This window comes from Coccidioides posadasii, chromosome 2, assembly GCF_018416015.2.
Source record: "Coccidioides posadasii str. Silveira chromosome 2, complete sequence".
NCBI lineage: Eukaryota > Fungi > Ascomycota > Eurotiomycetes > Onygenales > Onygenaceae > Coccidioides > Coccidioides posadasii.
The window spans coordinates 1,243,667-1,263,858 of NC_089408.1; the positions used below are offsets into that span (position 1 = coordinate 1,243,667).

Here is a 20,192-nt window from a genome sequence, read left to right on the forward strand (position 1 = left end):
GACGACGTTTGGGTGTCTCCAGCGCTCTTCACTCCCGGATCTGTTCAACATTCGGCCGTTTCCTCCACAATCACCGGGAACATGAAGGACAAGCGAGATAAGCCCGCTTCAGATTCCATCCAACGCCCTATTCTACTCCGCGAATGGGGCGATAGACGGCAAGGACCATGTGGATAAGACAAGATAAAGATAGAGAGAGCCTCGGCCGCAATGGCCCCGCAAACTGATGGCCACTGCTTCTTTTGCACTGACGATGGAATCGATAACGACTGGGGTAGCAGAAGAAAAGGGGAAAAAAAAAAAGGCAAAAAAAGAGGACAAAACAAAGCGAAGTCGAAGGAGGATCTACAGGTATCGTCGATGATGATGACTTTGCGCGTTCATCAAGGTGGATGAAGCGCACAGCCGGCGGATGGGTGAAATGGCAAGGAAGAGATGGGTCCAACACCGTACTGTACGTTCGAACGGCCAGGGATATCGAAATGTATTTGAACGTTTTAAAGGTGGAGAAAACATTGAAATCGATTGGCGGAGGCGTTAGTGAATACCATGACAACCCTCGATAATAAATAAGGACCATGCTCCGTATCATCGTTAATTTAATCGGTGGCACTAGAGCAAAGAGGAGCTAAAGCCGGGATGCGATGCTGGGAAAGGATGGCGGTGGGCTCGGGTTACTTGGCTCTAGAGCGGACCCCGGCCCATCTTTTCCGCTATCATCTGTGATGTCTCCCAGTTACTCATCCGGTGAGAGCCCGCGATCGCGAAGAGATAACGAAGAGGATCTTGAAGGAACTCCTGCTTCGGTGAGCGTGAGAATTGAGGCAAAACCTGCGACCCGCGGGCGGTGCTGGTGAGGCAGGCCTGCGAATGCGCTTTGGGGAACTTCTGACCTCATTACGACATAACTTACCGCTAGCTTACTAGCGCAAACAGCCCAAACCGGGATGCTGGGCGGACGCGGAAAGTCAGCGTGCTGATTGGGTGGAAATTCGTCGGGTGGGTGAACTCTGGTTGGGCCGGCCGAGTGGCAGCTGCGTGGGAGTGGGAGTGGGACTTTGGGAGTGTGGGGGGAAGAAAACTTGTTGGCGCCAGTGTTACTACTAGCGCGGTATGCGGCCCGTACGACCTTATGCACTCCGCAACACTTGAGAAACGGCCCTGCACAAATGTCCTGATGTATGGCATTGAAAAGCCTATTTCCACGTGTCATGTAACCGGCCGTGTAAGTTTACGTACTGTCAGAGGGGCGGGCTGGTGCGACTCTTGTGCCACCCAGCGCCCATCATCCAGCGACACCGACTCGCCTTCCCGCGCCATGATATCGTCGATTTCACCACCAGCTGCTCAGCAGATGTTGGGCTGGAGTCTGGTGGATGCTGGGCAGTGTGTTGGTCCTCCGTGTCTGATCCGGCCGATCGTTCCGTGCTTCCCAGCCCCGATGTTGGTAGATAAAATACAGCCGGCCTCCGCAACTCCCCGTATCGGTGTGAGTTGGTTTCTCTCTCTGCGTCCAACCCTGGTCACCCAAGCCGACAAGTCACGAGCCATCTGGCGCTGAGAGGTTCTTGTCTTGACTCTTATTTTTCATTCATCAACCCTGTCACTGTTTAGCGTCTCCTGTCGACAGGGAAAAACTTGGGACGAGAATGTCGCCGCTCAGCCCCTTTTTGTGAACACTCAGAAGAACCTCCCCTTTCTGTGAGCCTCAACCATGGTTCACTCCTCGAGTCATGAATCCCGCTTGTACAGGAATCAGATCAGACGCGGCTAGATTGCTGGCTTCTGACAGGCTGTCAACCATGGTTCGTAACAGGGCTCGCGAGTCTGGCCTTGGCTCGAAGACGCGCTGGTTTTCCATACACTAAGACTTTCTATACATGATTTTTGAATAATTTTCGTGCCGCAAAGAGGAGGAAGAGGAGCAGTCTTTTCAGGTTCAACAGAGCCAACACTGAGTCTGGCTGAGCTCTTATGCAACTAAATTAGTCTTTCTGCGCATTCAAGCCAACCGAAAAAAACAAAAGAAATCTGGCTTCTTAACAACGCCAAATAACAACAGGGATGTGCACAAGGCCAATCCTTTCGACCAGATAGAATGTCGGATTTTCCCGGAGCTTGACCAGCCATTAACTCACTCTGTCAGCATTATGACAATTTGGTTGCGTCAAGCACTGCATTCCCGCTCGTAGATGCGCTCATGTGTCCCTTTAGGCATTCAAACATGAACTTCTCCCACAGTGTCACAGTGCCGGCACGTGTCAAGCCCATCTCTTCGGCGGTTGGGGTGTGTGTGTGGTCGCCATTTCGGCAATTGAGAACTCGCCCGAGTCTAAATTTGTTAAATTCTCCGCAAAATTGTCGATCGCTTCCTATTCGGTCAATGGCGTCTGTCCAGCCGCAAAAACTTCATCCTTCTGATTCCTTTGGAGAAGGTCTGGAAGACGCAAGATGGCCTCGTGCTTGGGAGACTTGACCTGCCCTCAGAGACGTGGCGCGGTTAGCAGGAACTGAACCGGACGCGTATGTTCTGATGCTGTATTTAAAAATTAACACCTGGGAATAAAAGAGTAACAATCGTCCAGCAACCACCGCCCCAGGATCCAGAGATCGATGCGCGTTCAGAGATGCGGGGGAGAGATTTGCCACCTTCAGGCCCATTGGAACTCGGCCCCTCACCAATCTGATCCAGACAGATAAACGAACTCCCAAAAGAAATGCCATCTTGGCCTCTCCATCTTGCCACGAGTTCTCGCAACTGCGGATCTCCCGATCATCGGGTGACCTCAGTCCACCCCAGAAAGTGGAACCTGGGGAAAGCTCTCCGCTGCCGCACGATGTATCAGAGGATGAGAGGTATCACAAAATGGTTCAAGGTATGCTATGCCCAATCTTCATCCATGACCCTGCCTCAAAATTTCGGCGGTGGGAAGGATACACCCAAGGACATGACCTTCGAGGTCCCATGCAGAGCTATTGTCTCAGCGCTTTGACTCTCCAGAGCTATATGAATGGAACTTCAGTGGCTTCCTTTGCCTGTTATGGCATCATTTTGTTGAAGGGCACGTTGCAGTGTCGGCGGGCCAACTCCCCATGTTTCTTCCTGGGCTGCAATACCGAAATTACTCCTCATGAGCGACGTGTTATCTTCAAGAGCCACCCACAAGAGGGAGCAGATTAAGCAGCAGCAAGAGCTAACTAACAAGCTTAAGGGCGAGTCCTAAGGAAAAAGCAATTCAGCTGATCCCGCTGGAAACAAGGGTGCCTTTGCTTAAAGGCTAACTTTCAAACGTTCCTTTTTGCTGAATGTTAATCCTTGAAGGTACATATTAGTTTGCATTTTATCCCTGCATCGTCTAATGGCTGTTGTTTGAGAAGAAGCTCGAAGGCACCTCCATAAGAATGATCATGAGCTTGCATGGCGCCAAAGCATCGTCCTTTGAATTGCCCAGCACCTAATGATCAAGGCAACGATTTCAACCCTGCTTCGGGATCTCGGTATTTACAAGCTCCTTACACGAGCTTCGCTCTTCCCCTGTCTTTACTATCTTTTATGACTAACCATGTTTCTCTTGAAGCTTTGATCACCACATAAGGATATTGCTAACACAACTCCCCCATGTCACACCCGCATTGACTTCTCGTAAAGTCCAATTTTCTCAACCAAAACTGAGGAAAGCGGACGTCCGAATTGAAATCCGACTAACAGCCAAAGGCGGGAAAAAGGAACTTATTTTCGGCACGTTCACCCACAAGACGGCGAGGACCTCATTCGACAGGCATTCGACTCGCTGTTTCGGGATTCCCGCTCGAAATAGTTGATACCGCAGGCTTAAGGCTTCTATGACAAGGAACAGTTGAACTAACCGTGTGTCTCGCATGCACGTGCATAATCTCGCGCGCACATCTTAGCTGGGGAGTTCAAGAGCGTGTTATGGATGAAGGCCTCCTTGCTTGTGCCATGCAGGTTGGCTAACTTCTCCTCACTATGGACGAGGGTCCAAGCTCCAGACTTTCGTGGTTCGGGCATTTAGAGCTAGAAGATGAAACCAACGCCTGAAAGACGGGCGAAGTCTTGCCAAGTGGACTCTCACCCCTTGAGCAGTTTCCCGTTTTGAATTCGAATGCTGCAGATCATAATATCTGCCGGGGCAACGACGATACAGAGCCTCGATGAGCTCACCTCGATATTGCATACAGAAAGCTCACTTGCATCCTTGTCCGCTGCCGAACCTACTTGTACTAATCTACGCTTAATCTAGATACATATCCACAGAGTGCGGAGCGCTCCCAAAAATGGTATGATATCATCTATAGTTTTGCCCTTGGCTGGATTTCCAACTTTGAAAACTGCTCAAAAAATTCCAACGACGTTGGATTTGCAACTGTTGAACTTACCTGCACCTGGTCCCCACTTATTATCCTCTTCACAGGTGTCTCAACTTTCTTCCCATTAATCGTCACGGGAATCTCAGGCACTTCAAGGATGAATCTCGGCACATGTCTCGGTGATAACCCCGTTCGTATCGCGGAACGCAGGCGCTGCTCCAAGCCAGTGGTGAAAGGCTGATTGGAGCGCATTTTGACGAAAAGGAAGACAATTTCGTCTTTGTCTTGTTTTCGGCGCCGACCAACACAAAGGGAGTCTTGAATCTCGGAGTTGAATGCAGGCCCTTCAGAGATGTTGTAGATTTCGGAGCTGCCAAAACGGATCCCCGAGGGATTTAGGACGCCGTCACTGGTTGGAAAGAAGAATGAGTGTGAGTGCGTTTCAAGGCATTCAGCTGACATGCATACCTTCTGCCGTGCATTGTTATACCCTGGGTGGCTGGGTTCACGCTGATCCAGTCATGCTGGGCCCAGACGCAAATGTTATCAAATCTTTCAAAGTATGAAGATTTGTATTTCTTATTATTCTTATCTCCCCAGAGGAAGACGGGCATTGATGGGAAAGGAGTCGGGCAGACCAATTCTCCTGATTTCCCAGTCTATAGAGAGGTTAGCCAAGCTGAGACAGACACGCGAGCGGTCACCTCACTCTTGTAATATCCTCTCCGCTATTGGCATCCGCAACATATACGTTCATGCCAAGGGCGATCATCTGCATCTCTCCCGCGTATACTGGACTTGAAGGGTCACACGATATCCCTATATCAAAGGCAGTTAGCACTCGACCGTCCGCTTCTTTCTTTTTTTCTTTTTTTTTTTTTTTTGTGCAGGTTGACCAACATGAGGTGACAATATCTGTTCCCCCAGCGACACTACTTAGGTGGATCTGGGGGAATGCTTGATAAAACCACCTGAACTGATCCGAAGTCAGTGTCGCTCCGGTAGTCGTTACTAATCGCAGAGAACTGAGGTCATATTCATCGCGTGGAACGATCTTTGAGGCCTCCAGCTCCAAAAGGTAGCGTGGAGACGTGCCAAAATACGTTACCCTGGATAAATTCAGCGATGAGCCACATTTCGGGTTTTCGATGGTCGCACTGACCTGAATTTCTCAATAATCTTGAGCATAGTTGTTGCGTCAGGCCATAATGGGGAGCCATCATAAGCGATTACTGTTGCACCAACCGAGAGATGGCCATTCATGATGTTAAAAAGTACCCATGAGGTGCTTGAATACTGAAATACAACTTCTTTTGGTCCGAGAGAATAGTGCAGCAACCCAACCTTCTTAAGTTGGATAACGACACCATGCTGATGCACCAAACATTTCGGCTGGCCTGTTGTTCCACTTGAATAAAGGATGTATACAGGGTATGAGAACGGAACACGCTTGTATTCTAGGTGGTCCGAGCTTCGAGCTTTCGCAAGGAATTCATTCACCAGCGGGAAGGAAGTGGTGCCCTGACTAGTGATCGGAATGATGAAGACCTTCATGGTCTGGGGCAGCTTTTTCACAACGGACGTGATCTTTTTGTCAAGAGATGTGGTCTTACCCTTGTAAGACATGTCACTGTCCGCGAACAATATAGCAGGTTCAATCTGTTGGAGTCTTGTTACGCAACCCTAGTGAATCATTTCTTAGCAACTTTTCCAATTATCCAAATCTTGCATCATGGGGTATACATACCGCCTCACCCATATCAGGCGATATCGACGAGAAAATCGCCCCCATGGACGCGGACGCGAGCAAAATCACAATCGCCCAAACCGATGTAGACACAATGGCAGCAACCCGATCGCCCTCCTTCACCCCGTTTCGAATCAACGCACTCCTTACCCGTCTAACTCTTTCTCTCAGCTCTCTCCAGGTCACATTTTCGCCGTGCAAGAAGTCGAACTCTCTCAGTCCAATAAGCGCAATGGCATCGGGGTCTTTGCCTTCCAGCACATTTTCCGTGTAGTTAAGCTCCACGCCTTCAAAGAATCGGGGAACATCACTGAGTTTCACGGAATCATCGTATGCGCGGGTGATATGCGGTGGAAGCTGCGGCACTATCCCGACGTACTTGTATAAATCAATCCAGAAGTCATGGGGCTTCGTGACGCTCCACTGGTGGAGATGGTGAGAATTTTCAAGGCTGAGCCCGAATTTCTTATTTACATGTCGGCGGTAATCGTCGATGGGATGTTTACCCACGTCGGGAGAAACCCAGAGAGGAGGTTGTTGGTTGTCTCCTGACATTGTTGTCGATGGCTTTGGTCTCGGTCTGCTGGCCTTGATCTCGGGAGGTAGCTAGCGGCGGACCACGGCGTTATCCGATATATGGTCATTTTATTTTGAAGTCGAATCCGAGATTCATTGCGTATTTTAACTGAACGTCTGCACTGGTCATGCCGCCGGCCGATGGCCGTGGGACAGGTACACGGCCCGGCGGTAAATACCTCGGGCAATCTTGCATGGTTGCGGATTTCATCGTCACTGAGCGTAATTCGCGGGCGGCGCCTATTATTTAACTACAACCAAGACCCAAGTCAGTCCTCCACATCGCCAGTCAAGCAGGCGTCAGTTTGCCCGCAAAAAGTCACAAGCGCGCCACAGTCTACAGTCATCATGCGAAGCTTGAGGATATCAATGCAGTGAAATAGATACGCACAGCCAAAGATAGTGGCAGATTTCTCTCTTTAAACCTGAGATGCGCTACTTCTCTTAAGCCGAGGAACCATTAACTACAAAATAATCCATAGTTATTCACGGAGTACAGTGCCTTGCAACAAGTCTACGTAAATTGGAAATTCAATGTGTCTCCAGCAACACATTCCAAATTCGCCCCTAGAGTCATGGAATGACGAGCTTTGACTTCTATAAGCTCAAATCTTCAATATAAAAAGGAATTGACTCCAGCTACAAGAACTTACATTCTAGGAAAAATTTATCGTAAAGAAAATGACGGGGACCTTCGGTCTTACTGAGGAGGGCAGTTACATTACCAGGAATGAGCAAGGAGGCGGATAAGCTTTTTGACCGTTGATCGTGATTCATCCCGCGATATACAAGTGAGGGCGGAAGTTGTTAATGTACGGTCTTGAGAAATGAGTTCATGATCTCACTATCGTCCATTCAGGTAGTCGATAATTCTCGCAAGACCTTGGATATCTCCTTGAACTGTTTCCACCAGTTCTTCATCCACCCAGCCAGGTGTACAAAAAACCCCCAAAGTCAATAACCCACGAATCGTTTTCCGTATCAAAAAGGAAGTTGTCCGGTTTTATGTCCCCCCAGACAACGCCAGCTTGATGGAGTGCGTCGACGATCAGTTTCAGTTGGCTGGCCCACCGTTCCCGAAGGGAACGATTGCAAATAAAACTTTAGGATTGGCCAGCGTATGGTGAAATTTGACGTAGGAGAGCAGAATACCAGAGATTTCGGAGTTGTCTTTACCTAAGGAAACGAAATCGTGGAGACTGGGTGCTCGGATGCGGTGACCAAGTCCAGATTTCTGCAGGCGGAGGAAGATGTTGATTTCACGTTCAAAATGCTTTGAACTCCCACAGTAAGATGGCTTGAAGAAGAGTTCCCTGTCTCAGTCATCGAGAAATACTCTCGACGGTAGCGCCGGTCGTTTATTCTCTGTATCCCAGGGCAATCTCACTCTCGAAGGATGGTAAACAGCGGACCTCGACACTCATAATAGCATCCGCAAGCTGGATGTGCGGCTTGAGGTCTTGTGGCTCGTGCGGTGACTGTGTTCCAGTCAACTTCCCATCAATCACCTGAATGGTCAAGTGAATTGTCGGAGCGTTGTAATATTCCTCCAGTGTTATCGCTCGTAGGCCCGTTAGACAGGGCGCCAAAGATCGGAGCATCGAAAAGCATGCCTCTGCCATCTAGTAGCACATCTCCTCCATCGTATCCGGGTTGTCGAGGTTGAATTCGAAGTTATCAGCATCCATGGATAAAAGATCGTCCAATAGGCGCAAGAAATCAGCTTTGATAACCGGACAGCTGTCAAGAATTTTTGCTAATGCTGGTATCTCGAACCATTTGTCGTAGCACATCACGGACAACTCTGTTTTATCCTTATCGCCGCAAAGGAAATGGACAATATCGTAAGGCGAATCGGCCTCCGGAGGCGGGCATCGAATATGTTCGGTGACCATTTTAGTGAGATTGGTGACCCTGGAGGTCGCACTATCGCTTGGAGGGGATGGAGTCTTTAATATTTGTTGTCGGAATCCTCACAACATGCTGCGCTCAACTTCCTGGAAAGCAAAATCAACTATCTATTTCTCCGTCATTTTGGCAGGCCTGGTGAACCGGACATGGAAATCACTCTCAGTTAAAGGAGATTGATAAGACTTCGGGGGTATATTTCAAATGCATTGACAATATCTGGCTATGAACGTTCTGTTTCCTTTGTGTTCAAATTTCCGTATATCCGCCTTAACACCGGAGTTATCTGATTGACAGTAACCGCTAAGACGTTGTGAGTTTATTAAATGGAGCAGAACCCTCATCATAACCTCACTGAAACTAGTATCTTTGATTCATCACTGACCTCACACGGTGGCTCTTCATCAGAATTTCCCCAGTTTGCGAAAAGTCGTTCAAATTTGCTGTTGAGATTCAGGTCTATACACTTTTTCATACTGAGAGAGACTGTCGTGAGCACAGATGGTTGGGAGAACCAGAGTCATTGTTAGGACACTAACAAGATAGTTGTCAGATTCAGTTTGGGGGTGTATATTTAGAGTGCCTAAAATAGAATCTGCGAGAGAACAGCAATAATGCAAAGCAATAAGCCAATGGCCAGCACTATTCAGAACATTAGCAATGAGGCTCTAAGGCATGTTTTAGTAGGCAAAGGACAATATACTCTGATGCTCCAACGCAATTTTTGTCGCTCTTCTCATCAGCACTTTACACCTCCTGAATTGCCAATATAGTTCCGAAGAAGCACCACCACAGTTTGAACCCGCGACGACAGCACATCCGCCATCACCAGGTTTGCACTCCTTGTGCCGCCTTCTCCTCTCCATGGTACGCTTAACATCGCCCTTACAAAAAGATTCGTCGGTGCGTAATTCACACTTCCTCCATAGGATGGGTAAACCGGAAGAAACACGTTCGATGATCCAATTCACTCTGAATTGGACATTGGTTGTGACGAGGGAGTAAAAGTAGCTGTTTGTGTGTTTGAGAGCCAACGCATCTGGATAGGAGAGGTGTGAAATGATGTGAAGATGCATTTCTGGGGGTAAGTCCATGAAATTGTAGCCCTTTTGTGCCGGCTTTGAAGCTAGCGGAAGAGCTGAGGGTTTGTCCTGAAGCATTGTAAGGAGCCGGGCTCGTGCTGACGAAGATGGTTGAAGGACAAGGAACAAATGAGAAAATCAAGGTGATCCTACAGCTTGTTATATATTTCTGTGTTTTAGTAAGTATAGAGGCAGAGGACAGTTCTTCGCTCTTTATTATGCTGCCTGCGGCGCAGCCACTTGATTTTCACGAGCTAACAAGTCAAGGCCCTAAGACTCTGTCTGTCTCCACCAAGCAACGCTTCCACAAGGCTGGGGAATTCTTATGGACCAGGAAACCCTTTGCGAGGATTCCCGAAAATGGGGCTTTGAAACATCAAGCGGTTAAAACTGTTGTTGCTGGAATTGCCTTCCCCCATCGCAAGGCTCACTTGGCGCCCGTGCTTGTGGATCGACACCAAAACAAACACAACAGACAACCCCCTTGCAGCTTTGGCTCGCCGATCCTCTGAATTTCTCAACTTGGAGTACGAAGAGAAAGCAATTTGGATTCAGATTTCTTGTCTTTCTCTCATCTGGGACGATATCGCCCGGTCTGCAAGGTTCTATCTAACCATGTTCCACTGCACCAATTGTGCAAGGGAATCCGTAAGGTCTTTGAAAAGCGTATCTTAAATTCGAAAGTCGTTTACCTCGTGCTTCATCGCTGTAAGGGATGCTAGGTCCACCATGTCGCTATTCGAACATACAAAGGTGTTCTTGTGACCTTGGCCACCAACTTGGTAAGATCCTGACTTGAGCTTTTATTTTCCTCGACCAAGCCCACTTGTGCCTGGCTTTCTCTCTTTGACCACTTTAAATCTTGGAATCCAGCTTGTCCATTCGGTTTATCATTTCTCCAGCCAGTTTAATATCACGTGATCGGCCTGTTATCTTATCGAACGTCCACAGCTCGGAAGAACTTCAGCTCCAGCAGCTCACCAGACTCGACGGAGAGTGCACAGGGCGATCCCACCTTTTTCGCTTGATCTGCCCTTATATCAGTTTCATTGATCCCAGTGATAGTTTTGCAGCTCGCTTTCTCTCACATACTCTCACACGCCTCGCAAAAATGAGCGACTCCAAGGCTCAAAAGTCCGCCTACGGCACTCCATCTTCCGACACTGCTTTTCGCAAGACCTGGGATCGTGAAGCGTACAACGAAAAAGCCGCTGTTGACGCAGCCAAAGCGAAAGCCGAATCCAAAGCTCGTTATGAGGCCAAACTTCTGGGCAAGAAATACCACGCGCCAGTTGACTACAGCACCCTCGAGGCTACAACGTCGCGTACCCAGAGACTCGATGTCGCGTCGCTGGTAGGGAAGACAACCATTGTACCAGCGGGCGCAGCCATTGGCAAACGTGGCCGTGGAGCTGGATTCTACTGTTCTGACTGCGACCTTACGTTCAAAGACAATATACAATTGGTGGAGCATTTGAATAGCAAGCAACACTTGATCGCGACTGGTCAAAGTGGAGAGGTTGTACGAGCCGGCGTTGAAGATGTCCGACTGAGACTGAGAATGCTGTCACACAAACGGAGAATGGAGGCTGAAGAGGAAAGAAAAGCAGGAGAGCTTGACCTCAACCAAAGACTTAAGACTAGAGAGGAAGAAGAAGAAAGGGAGAGAGAGGAGAGGAGAAGGAAGCGGAATGAAAAGAGGCGTAAAACTGGAAAAAATGGAGAGAATGGGATTAAACAAGAGGATTCTTGGGAGGGCCGGCTTGGAATTATATCTTGAACGTTGGAATCGAGAAGCAGCCGAAGGCATGATATTCGAACTAATTACCCTACGACGATTAAGGTGATATGACTATGAATTCCCACGCTAACTTTAAATATCGACACCGGGGTATGATCCAAGAACGCCAAAACCATAACTTTCAATCGATGCATTCGATCTCCTCGAGTACGGACATTGCTCGTCCGCCTTCTCTCTCGAAAAGGCTGACCATCCTCTCGCACTCGTTCCGGAGCTTCGATTCTCCTTTCTTAGCATTCCATGCTATCCACTCTGCAACACTCATACGCTTCTCAGGGCTCGTTAAGTCGCCCTTAGCTGCACACAGCATTTCACTCAAATTAACGTTCTCTTTATTAGCCGAATCAGGTTGCAATAAATCATCCAGGTCGACCGGATACCAAGGATCAGGAGTTGATAAGCATATTGACTGGTCAAATATTTTTTGTGCCGATGTAGCTGGCGTGCTCGGTTCTAACGGTATAGAAAAAGCCTCGGGCCTCGATGAGGGAGGACGATTTTCAGCATCTGAGGATTGCGGAGATGGGGAGGGGGTACGCTCTTGGGCTTGAAAAGGCGTCGAATCGACTGGACTAGGTGCAGTTCTTTCCGAGGGAATATGGTCTTCAGATACGCTTTGCGTTCTTAATCTCCTCAGATTGGCAGAATCTCGAGCCAGACCATCAGAAGCCTCTTCTTCCCTGGCATCCTCTTCCTTGCTTCGCGATCTTTTCTGCTTCCGGCTTGGTTTTGCCTTCTTCAAGGATTGTGCATCGTCACAGACTTCGTCCACCGCTTCGTCCACTGGAAGACTGTGAGGTGAAATATGATCATCGTCCAAATCCATGCAAGCATCGGTTGCGATTCTAGGATGTTGGACTTCGTCGCGCATTTCGGTATCGTCTTGAGGTTGGCTTTCATTTATCTTTGCCGTTTTCTTTTTCCCTTGGGCTTTTTTACGGCCTGGTTTTTGAATTGGTTCAGTAGCATAGCCTTCAATCTCCTCTGTATCACTCGCTCTCTTTGACACTCTGCAGATGGGCGCTACAGGGGTATCATGTTCATATCCTGTCCCTGATTTTATTTCGACCCCATCGATACCATCTCTCTCCAAGTCAGCTTCTAGTTCCGCATCAATTTCCGCATCATTTGGAATCCGGGAAATTAATGGGTCTTTAGAGGCACCAGATTGAGCACGATTTTTGGATGTACTCCTCTTTTTCGTTAACTTTTTGTTTGATCGCTTTTCGCTTTTAACTGGCTCAATGGGCCCGTTCAATTCATCGTCTGTTAGATCAGAAATGGCTCGAGTTTTGGCGGTACTGGTCTTTCGGGTTCCTGTCGCGCGTTTTTTAGTTGCTGGTTCTGGACGAACGTCTGAATTTGAGGTCTCTTGGAATCCCTCATTGTCAATCATTTCACTACTTTTCCGCTTTCTTCCTCTAGGTTTTTTTGGTTGTTGGCTTTCGACCATTGTTGCATCGTCTTCTACTCGGCTGCCAGCCACAACCGCTTCATTTACCTTTGCTTTTATCTTCTTTCCTTTCGCTCCAGCCCTTGAAGACCTCTTTGATGTCTCTTTTGCCGATTGAGAGAGCAAACTTTGCTCCATCTCGCTGTCAAGATCTGCTGTTTCGGCCTCTGAGAATGTACTTAGAGTCGATTGTGTGGAGCTCCTTGAAGCTTTCGATGAACGAGTGTTCTTCCCACGACCGGTTCTTCCTTTCTTCCCCTGTATAGGCGCAAAATGGAAGAAGGAACACTCAGAAGACCGACGATAGTGCTCGTCACTAAATTGCAAGTTAGCAAACCATCCAGAAAAGAGCAAGTCAGCGATAGTAGTACAATGGATCGTCCTTTGGCTCCCAGCCATCCAATGATAGATTACAATATGCACAGCTAACAAAATCATCGCTCTCTTCGGTTGCACATAAATACCACCCGGCCTCAACCATCTGGTAAAGCATCCAGGTTAGACCAGTCCAATTGACAAAGAAGAATAAGGGGTCGCTTTTAAAACCAACCTTTTCAGTCTTGCATTTCCATCCCTTTTTCCCATCGTGAGGCCACCATGTGCCGAACGTGGCCCTCCGTGCTTCGGCTATCTCGGGACTTGTTGGGTCCACGATCTCCGCTGGATTGGAAGAGCGTCGAGTTATATCCATAATAATCGCCCATCCGCATTCTCTAGAATGCCTTAAATGCTCTGTAATTGGATCGTCATCCTCTTCCCAACCATCCAGCGCGTATCGGCATAGGAAACAAGCTGTGTTATCTGGGCTGATCTCCGTTGGCTGGTAGTAGAACCCTGCGTCCGCTAACTGAAAGCGTGTTAATGGTAAGAATAGAAACCTTCGGCACAGTGATGAATACCTCTTCGGGAGATGGTTTGACATGAGGCCAGGTAATGGGCTTTGTCTTTGCACCGGAGGTCCTTCCCTTCGATATTGGTCGATGCGCAGTTTTGAAGCTTGCGAGTCGTGCCGAAACCGTCTCCATTCCAGTTTGTGCCATGGCGTAAAAAGGGGCTTTATCTTATCAAAATCATTTGTAGAATCCAAAACACCTATTCAAGAAACCCCGAATGCACCCGAGATCCGCCGTTATGTGGATGAATCGCTGAGTGTGCTGTGTTTACACCCAGCCGTTTGTTTGGATTTCCACACGCGCGCCGCTGACTAATGTACCGCGACCAGAATGTCACGTGATAATTTGTACTTTGATTATATAAGCCTTCCGGCGATCGGGCTGTCTTTCGAAATCCGGGTTCATCGCCTTCCTGTCGCTTGGATTGATCATCCTGTTCAATATGGCGGGTGCGAATACAAGGCTTTGAGTGCGAATGCCCATGTTCGCCATATCACAATATATTTGCAGCTCTCGCTGTACCCTCCGTCTCTTCCGATCGCTATGCGGCAGCTCTATGTAAGCGAGCCCCAAGGAACCCAAGCTATTCCAAGATGCTAATACAGGGGATTCACAAAGACCATAGGTCCCAGGCTGGGCGCATCTGCATACACCGTCCTTTCCTGTTCACGATCTTCTTCATATTTCACCTTATTTCCAAAATTTTCTCGGCCACTTTCAACAGAGCCAACCCCCAATCCACCGCGCCAAGATGGCGGGCTTCCCCCAGGATACAACAGTGCAAAGCACCATAACGTCCCGCATACTTCTACACAGACAAGCAACTCTTCCAATTCGTCGATTGTAGGTTCGTGGAAGGATTCCGATTGGGAGGAAAACCCGGACTTTTCCATCTCTTCGTTTGCTGAACTGCCAACAAGAGACTTCGGGTCCAATCAGCACATGATCATCAACCAGGAGTTCAAAGAAGCATTGCGTCAGATACTATGGCAGTTTCGGGCTCCGATTAGATATGCTTTTGCATATGGTTCTGGGGTTTTCCCGCAGTCGGGGGCAGCAACGGGTGAAAGCTGCCACCCCGCTGCTCCACCCACCATTCAGAGGATGCAACAAGGCGGAGGGAAGATGATTGATTTTATATTTGGAGTCTCCTACAGCCAGCATTGGCACTCCCTTAATCTGAACCAGCATCGCGATCATTATTCTGCTATCGGGTCACTAGGATCATACGTGGTCTCTCAGGTGCAGGACAAATGGGGTGCCGGCGTCTATTTCAACCCTTACGTGACCGTGAATGGGACTCTGATAAAGTACGGAGTTGTCAACATTGATACCATGTGCAAGGACCTTAGCGAATGGGATACCCTTTACATAGCCGGACGCCTACACAAACCAGTTAAAATTTTGCGTGATCATCCCAGGGTCCGGCTCGCAAACCAAATGAATCTTCTCTCCGCCGTCCGTGTTGCGCTATTGCTTCTTCCACCCGATTTTACTGAATCCCAACTGTATACCACTATTGCAGGTATCAGCTACATGGGAGATCCGCGAATGTCGTTTGGCTCAGAAGATCCCAAAAAAATCACGAATATTGTGTCTGCACAAATGGCCAACTTTCGCCGATTATATGCTCCTTTAATTGATACTCTGCCTAACGTTGCTTTCAACGATCCAAGCTGCAGCGATCCTGATTGGATAGATAACCCGGAAGCCAATGTTAAGTTAGCACAAGACATGGACCCGGTCAAGCGAGGAAATATGGTCCGCCGATTGCCGCAGTCATTCCGGGAGAAGCTTTATTTCCAGTACCAGTCCCGGTTTCAAATACCTCGAGCAGAGTTCAACAAGATGATGGAACAAGCCACGGATGAAGACCCAGAACGCATACATCGCCGTCAAGGAACAGCTTTTGACCGAAGGATTGCCGCCGAGGATCATTTGAAGGAGGAAGTCGCTAAATCCATCAAAAAGACCATCTCTTGGCCAAGTACAAGTCAGAGCATCAAAGGAATCGTGACCGCCGGCTTTCGAAGGATGTTCCGATACCTGAAAGAGAAAAGAGACAAATACTCCAAGTCCAAGGCGTCGTCTAGCACCGATCATGACGACTCGACGAACAAATCCAAGCCAGATTAAAAAATTAATTCATTTCTTACGTATTCTTATATAACACCAATTGAGGGTTGAGAAATCCTCGAATTATGTTGATATCGCGTTCAAGCAAGAGAAAAGTCCAGCTTGGGGGCAAGCATATTCTGGCGTTTGGGCATCAACATAGAACGGGCAAGCTAGAGGGTAATGCCAGTGGATTTTGTATATATATATCACAGCAACAGTAATTGAGATTCAGTCTTGACTGCCTTTTACTCTTCCAATGACTCATCGTTTGTAGGGTCAAAACCACATAACCATCCCAATCTTTATAAAGTTGAGCACTCCGTAGTTACTCCGTACCATACTCCGCCACCAGCACACAGAATCAGTCTCTGACCAAATCCAGCGAACCTTGTTCACCTTTTTGCAACTGGCCCTGATTGCATTTTTAACATGCCTAAACAAAGCCCATTTGATTTAACAAAATGTGCAAGGCACAACATTCTTCAGCTAGAACCATATAGATGTGCAAGAGAGTAAGCTTGACCCCGCAGTGTTAGATAACAAGTCTCAGCTCACATGAGTCAGTGACTATAAGGATGACGGAACAAATGTCCTTCTCGACGCAAACGAGAATGCATACGGTCCCAGTTTGGTCCTAACAGACGACGGAAAGCTGGAAAACGTGACTGCAACCGAAAATGCCCCGGATCTCGACTTTTTAGGTCTCAATCGCTACCCTGATCCGTGAGAGCATGCCACGCCTACCCTACTTAGAAGTAATCGAGAGCAATTTTGTGAGCTGACTTGAATGAAATTAATATCAAAGACACCAGGTCGAGCTTAAGAAACTCCTTTGCGATCTCCGAAACACGCATATTCACACCCAAAAAAACCTCGACCCGTCTAATCTCTTCGTTGGCGTGGGCTCCGACGAAGCGATTGACGCCCTGCTGCGATGCTTCTGCACACCGGGGAAGGACAAGATCCTAACATGCCCACCTACATATGGCATGTACTCTGTCAGCGCACAGGTCAACGATGTTGGTATTATCAAAGTACCTCTGGACGTGGAGAACGGATTTCAATTGCGCCCAGACGCCATCAATACGACACTCTCAGAGCAAGCAGATATCAAACTGGTGTATATCTGCTCTCCGGGAAATCCTACAGCGAATTTAATTCGGAAGGCGGATATCCAGAAAGTTCTAGAGCATCCTACCTGGAATGGTGTCGTCGTGGTTGACGAGGCGTATATAGACTTTGCTCCTGAAGGGTCCAGTTTGGCAGAATGGGTCACTGAATGGCCGAACCTGGTTGTCATGCAGACTTTGAGCAAGGCTTTCGGCCTGGCTGGGATTAGATTGGGAGCTGCATTTACGAGCCCGGAGATTGCGAGGCTGTTGAACAGCCTCAAGGCTCCCTATAACATCTCAAGCCCTACCAGCGCGTTGGCAACAGCTGCTCTCTCGATGGCGAACCTCAAGGTTATGCGAAGTAACAGGGAGAAACTATTTATCCAACGCGATAGATTGTTGAAAGAGCTGCCTGCAGTTCGTGGCGTGGGTAAGTTCCTTGGTGGAACTGATTCCAACTTTTTACTTGTGGAAATTCTCGACAAACCTGCACAAGAAGGCGGTAGGCCTTGTAACAAGACTGCTCTAGCTGTATACGAATCCCTTGCAGAGAGCAAAGGAGTTGTGGTCCGATTCAGGGGCAGGGAATATGGATGCGAAGGGTGTTTGAGGATCACAGTCGGCACAGAGTCAGAAGTGTCGAGATTTCTGAGTGAACTAGCTGTTGTGCTTGGGAATATTTATGCCGGAAGGTCATAGGATTGAAGGCGAAAAGAACGATCACAGCTCTATATTTGGATACCTAGCGTTCTTCTTTTCCTTTAATCTTGGGAATACATGATTCTCTCAACATACCATGGTTGATAGATTAATAGAATGAAGAAGAATAGTAACAAATTATTAACTTCTGGCATTGAGGCTGCTAGTGAGGTTAAACTGATAAACTGTTGATTCAAATCACATAGTCAACCGATCCGGTTTACAGTAGGACTAACCGATCCGCGAACTCCGAGGGTATCTCCCATTCCCAATTCTAGTAGACCACCTGTCAAAAGCAATCCTCGCCCATTGAACTCCGGCTCCAGAACCTGAACCTTTCCGCATGTAGCATCAAATCTATTTTTTTTTAGAAAAAAATGGATTCAGTTTCATATTCTTGTTAGGGAAGCAATCAGTTGGTGAAGTAACATACCAATCTCAATGGCGTGCGAACGGGGGCACGGCCTCCATGCAATAACATAGCGACAGCCTTGTTCGAGGTAGCCTGAAGCTTGCGGAACGCTTCGTGGACGTGTCTAGGCTCAATGGGGGTTCTTCCCTCTTCAGGGGGATCAAACAGCCCTGTCTCTCGCTTGCGCTTCTTGCTTTTCTCTCCTCCATCTTCAGAACCTCCACGTCCCTTCTTGCCACGATCTTCCTGTTCCTTGACTTTTAAAGCCTCTTCTGTCAATGTCTGAACAATTTCAAAGGTGAGAAAGCCCAAAATATCAACAATGTCATCGTTCGGTTTAAAGTCTGTCACGATACCAAAACCGGCCCATTCGCGAAAACGCTTGGCTTTGCGGAAAGTGAAAGATGCTTGTCGGCAGTCGGACCAAAAAACGTATTCTTCGCGGGTCATGTTCTTAGTCCGTTCATCTGCATTCGCAAGGCGCTGAAGAGTGGCATAATTCTGTTCTTCTTCCTCCTCATCTTCTTCGTCCTCACGTTCAGGAACCTGTACAGAGTAAAGGTTATTAAGGTCCCATGGAAGGCCGATTTTTGCACGTTTTGTTTTCGGTTTGGCAGCAACGTCTTGAGCAGCTCCCGCAAGCGGGTCGTCTCCGGCACCAAAATCCGCTGCGTCAGCTCCGCCTTTGTCATCAGAATCTTTCACATTCTTGCGAACATCCTTCCACGACAGGAAAGTCTTCAATCGCGAGACCTTAGCTTTATCATGGCGTATAAGAAAAAAAAGGTCATCAGTTGAAATAGATCTCACGCCGCGACGGGCCGCTAGAGTAGTGCTTCGAATGAGCTGGATGAGGTTAGCTTATAAACAGACATAGACCGGGAGATGTTCTCTGACCATTTCAATGACTTGCTGGCGAACGATTTCTTCAATCAAACTCGTGGTCTCCACAGATGGCTCTGCAGTCTCCCCAGAGACAAACATCATCTTTCCTAAAACGTCAGTCATGAACTCCTTATGCGAGCTATAGCCGTCTGCCTCATAGTCCTGATCCGGTTCTGCTGAAGGTTCGCCATTACGTGCCAGTAATCGCTGACGAGCTCTCAAAGAATGTGCTGCAAAGCTGTAGTCTTGCCTCATATACTTGATGTTCAATAACTTATCGACACGCTCGCGCTTTGAATCCATTTTGCAGAAAGCACAATGGCCGCGGAGAAGACTTCAAGTGTTTGCTGACTAGCAGAGACTTAAAGAGAGCAACCAATGTATCGTTGATAGCTAAGATATCTCAAAAGGGAAATATCACGTGCTTTGTTTTTATAGCATGATGCACAGTGCACGAGATACCTTGCATCTAAAGTGCTGGGCTATCCGTCATTTGGTAACTATTCGAAGAGCTTTCAAGCAGATTTGCTATAGGCGCAAGCCTAAATGATGCAACACTGGACTTCCAGGTTTGTAAATGAAGAACTCAGCCTTTCAGCTTGTCACTTCATAGCCCTGATTATCAGACTCTGGATGGGTATGCTTCGGATAAGATCCTTTTGACAAGACAGAGCATATAGCATGGGTAGTGTGAAACCAAAAGCACACAAAGGGTATATATTTGGGAATAACAAGCTTTTCATCATGGATTATTCCGTCAGAAAAAGGCATCTGCCGGAAGTCACCAGGGCTAGAATGGCTGACTTGCTCCTACGACTTTGCTAGACACATTCTTTGAGCTCACCATCAGGCGGAGTGGAAGACTCCAACAGGACATACCAGGGCATGCTGAACTATGCCATGCCATGAGACAGATAGCAGATGGAAGAGGAACAGCAGGGTGACATATGGGCAAACACACCTGTTGAATCTCCTGGCGGTATTTCGGAGTTCTTTCCGTCATGGTTCTGGTTATGCTGCCGCAGAATGGGGATACAGACCGGTATTCACTTGGAATTTAATGAAAAATGGCTAGTATAAGTATAAATGGGCCAACAAGGAACCTGTAACAGCGAGAGATGCACAGGGGTTACGGAGAACGTGGATTATTCCCAGATGCGGTAATGCCTCTTGGAAG

The 20,192-nt window shown here is 47.9% G+C and overlaps 10 protein-coding genes across 10 annotated transcripts; 4 read left to right on the forward strand and 6 right to left on the reverse strand.

The window, feature by feature from the left end:
• Positions 1–644: 644 nt before the first annotated feature.
• D8B26_002920 (uncharacterized protein) lies at positions 645–1,561 on the forward strand (the record flags this gene model as incomplete). Its single annotated transcript, XM_066123990.1, has 2 exons — positions 645–853; positions 937–1,561. 2 exons carry the CDS (start codon positions 645–647, stop codon positions 1,559–1,561), a joined length of 834 nt encoding a protein of 277 aa, XP_065980065.1.
• Positions 1,562–3,622: 2,061 nt separating this feature from the next.
• D8B26_002921 (uncharacterized protein) lies at positions 3,623–4,030 on the reverse strand (the record flags this gene model as incomplete). The annotated part of the gene is made up of 2 exons (XM_066123991.1): positions 3,623–3,669; positions 3,868–4,030. The coding sequence occupies 2 exons, from the start codon at positions 4,028–4,030 to the stop codon at positions 3,623–3,625; spliced, it is 210 nt and encodes a 69-aa protein (XP_065980066.1).
• Positions 4,031–4,311: 281 nt separating this feature from the next.
• Positions 4,312–6,631, reverse strand: D8B26_002922 (uncharacterized protein; the record flags this gene model as incomplete). The annotated part of the gene is made up of 6 exons (XM_003068778.2): positions 4,312–4,738; positions 4,798–4,988; positions 5,039–5,148; positions 5,230–5,438; positions 5,492–6,012; positions 6,077–6,631. The coding sequence occupies 6 exons, from the start codon at positions 6,629–6,631 to the stop codon at positions 4,312–4,314; spliced, it is 2,013 nt and encodes a 670-aa protein (XP_003068824.1).
• A 1,643-nt stretch (positions 6,632–8,274) lies between these two features.
• D8B26_002923 (uncharacterized protein) lies at positions 8,275–8,547 on the reverse strand (the record flags this gene model as incomplete). Its single annotated transcript, XM_066123992.1, has 1 exon — positions 8,275–8,547. One exon carries the CDS (start codon positions 8,545–8,547, stop codon positions 8,275–8,277), a length of 273 nt encoding a protein of 90 aa, XP_065980067.1.
• Positions 8,548–9,118: 571 nt separating this feature from the next.
• Positions 9,119–9,720, reverse strand: D8B26_002924 (uncharacterized protein; the record flags this gene model as incomplete). The annotated part of the gene is made up of 2 exons (XM_003068777.2): positions 9,119–9,202; positions 9,264–9,720. 2 exons carry the CDS (start codon positions 9,718–9,720, stop codon positions 9,144–9,146), a joined length of 516 nt encoding a protein of 171 aa, XP_003068823.2. The 3' UTR covers positions 9,119–9,143.
• An 876-nt stretch (positions 9,721–10,596) lies between these two features.
• D8B26_002926 (uncharacterized protein) lies at positions 10,597–13,738 on the reverse strand. Its single transcript, XM_066123993.1, has 2 exons — positions 13,447–13,738; positions 10,597–13,377 (listed from the first exon to the last, which is right to left on the reverse strand). The coding sequence occupies exons 1-2, from the start codon at positions 13,479–13,481 to the stop codon at positions 11,565–11,567; spliced, it is 1,848 nt and encodes a 615-aa protein (XP_065980068.1). The 5' UTR covers positions 13,482–13,738; the 3' UTR covers positions 10,597–11,564.
• Positions 10,751–11,422, forward strand: D8B26_002925 (uncharacterized protein; the record flags this gene model as incomplete). Its single annotated transcript, XM_003068776.2, has 1 exon — positions 10,751–11,422. Exon 1 carries the CDS (start codon positions 10,754–10,756, stop codon positions 11,420–11,422), a length of 669 nt encoding a protein of 222 aa, XP_003068822.1. The 5' UTR covers positions 10,751–10,753.
• Positions 13,739–14,215: 477 nt separating the features above from the next.
• Positions 14,216–16,151, forward strand: TAM41 (Mitochondrial translocator assembly and maintenance protein 41). Its single transcript, XM_003068774.2, has 2 exons — positions 14,216–14,347; positions 14,408–16,151. Exons 1-2 carry the CDS (start codon positions 14,333–14,335, stop codon positions 15,923–15,925), a joined length of 1,533 nt encoding a protein of 510 aa, XP_003068820.1. The 5' UTR covers positions 14,216–14,332; the 3' UTR covers positions 15,926–16,151.
• Positions 16,152–16,336: 185 nt separating this feature from the next.
• Positions 16,337–17,772, forward strand: HIS5 (histidinol-phosphate transaminase; the record flags this gene model as incomplete). Its single annotated transcript, XM_003068773.2, has 3 exons — positions 16,337–16,419; positions 16,472–16,630; positions 16,713–17,772. The coding sequence occupies 3 exons, from the start codon at positions 16,337–16,339 to the stop codon at positions 17,716–17,718; spliced, it is 1,248 nt and encodes a 415-aa protein (XP_003068819.2). The 3' UTR covers positions 17,719–17,772.
• A 358-nt stretch (positions 17,773–18,130) lies between these two features.
• Positions 18,131–20,108, reverse strand: SPT3 (Transcription initiation protein spt3; the record flags this gene model as incomplete). The annotated part of the gene is made up of 3 exons (XM_003068772.2): positions 19,977–20,108; positions 19,028–19,117; positions 18,131–18,976 (listed from the first exon to the last, which is right to left on the reverse strand). The coding sequence occupies exons 1-3, from the start codon at positions 20,016–20,018 to the stop codon at positions 18,131–18,133; spliced, it is 978 nt and encodes a 325-aa protein (XP_003068818.2). The 5' UTR covers positions 20,019–20,108.
• Positions 20,109–20,192: the final 84 nt, after the last annotated feature.

Coding starts and splice junctions, on each gene's coding strand:
- D8B26_002926 (XM_066123993.1), bottom strand. CDS start 13,481: ATGGGAAAAAGGGATGGAAATGCAAGACTGAAAAG. Junction 13,378..13,446: donor GGAAATGCAAGACTGAAAAG/GTTGGTTTTAAA, acceptor ATGCTTTACCAG/ATGGTTGAGGCCGGGTGGTA.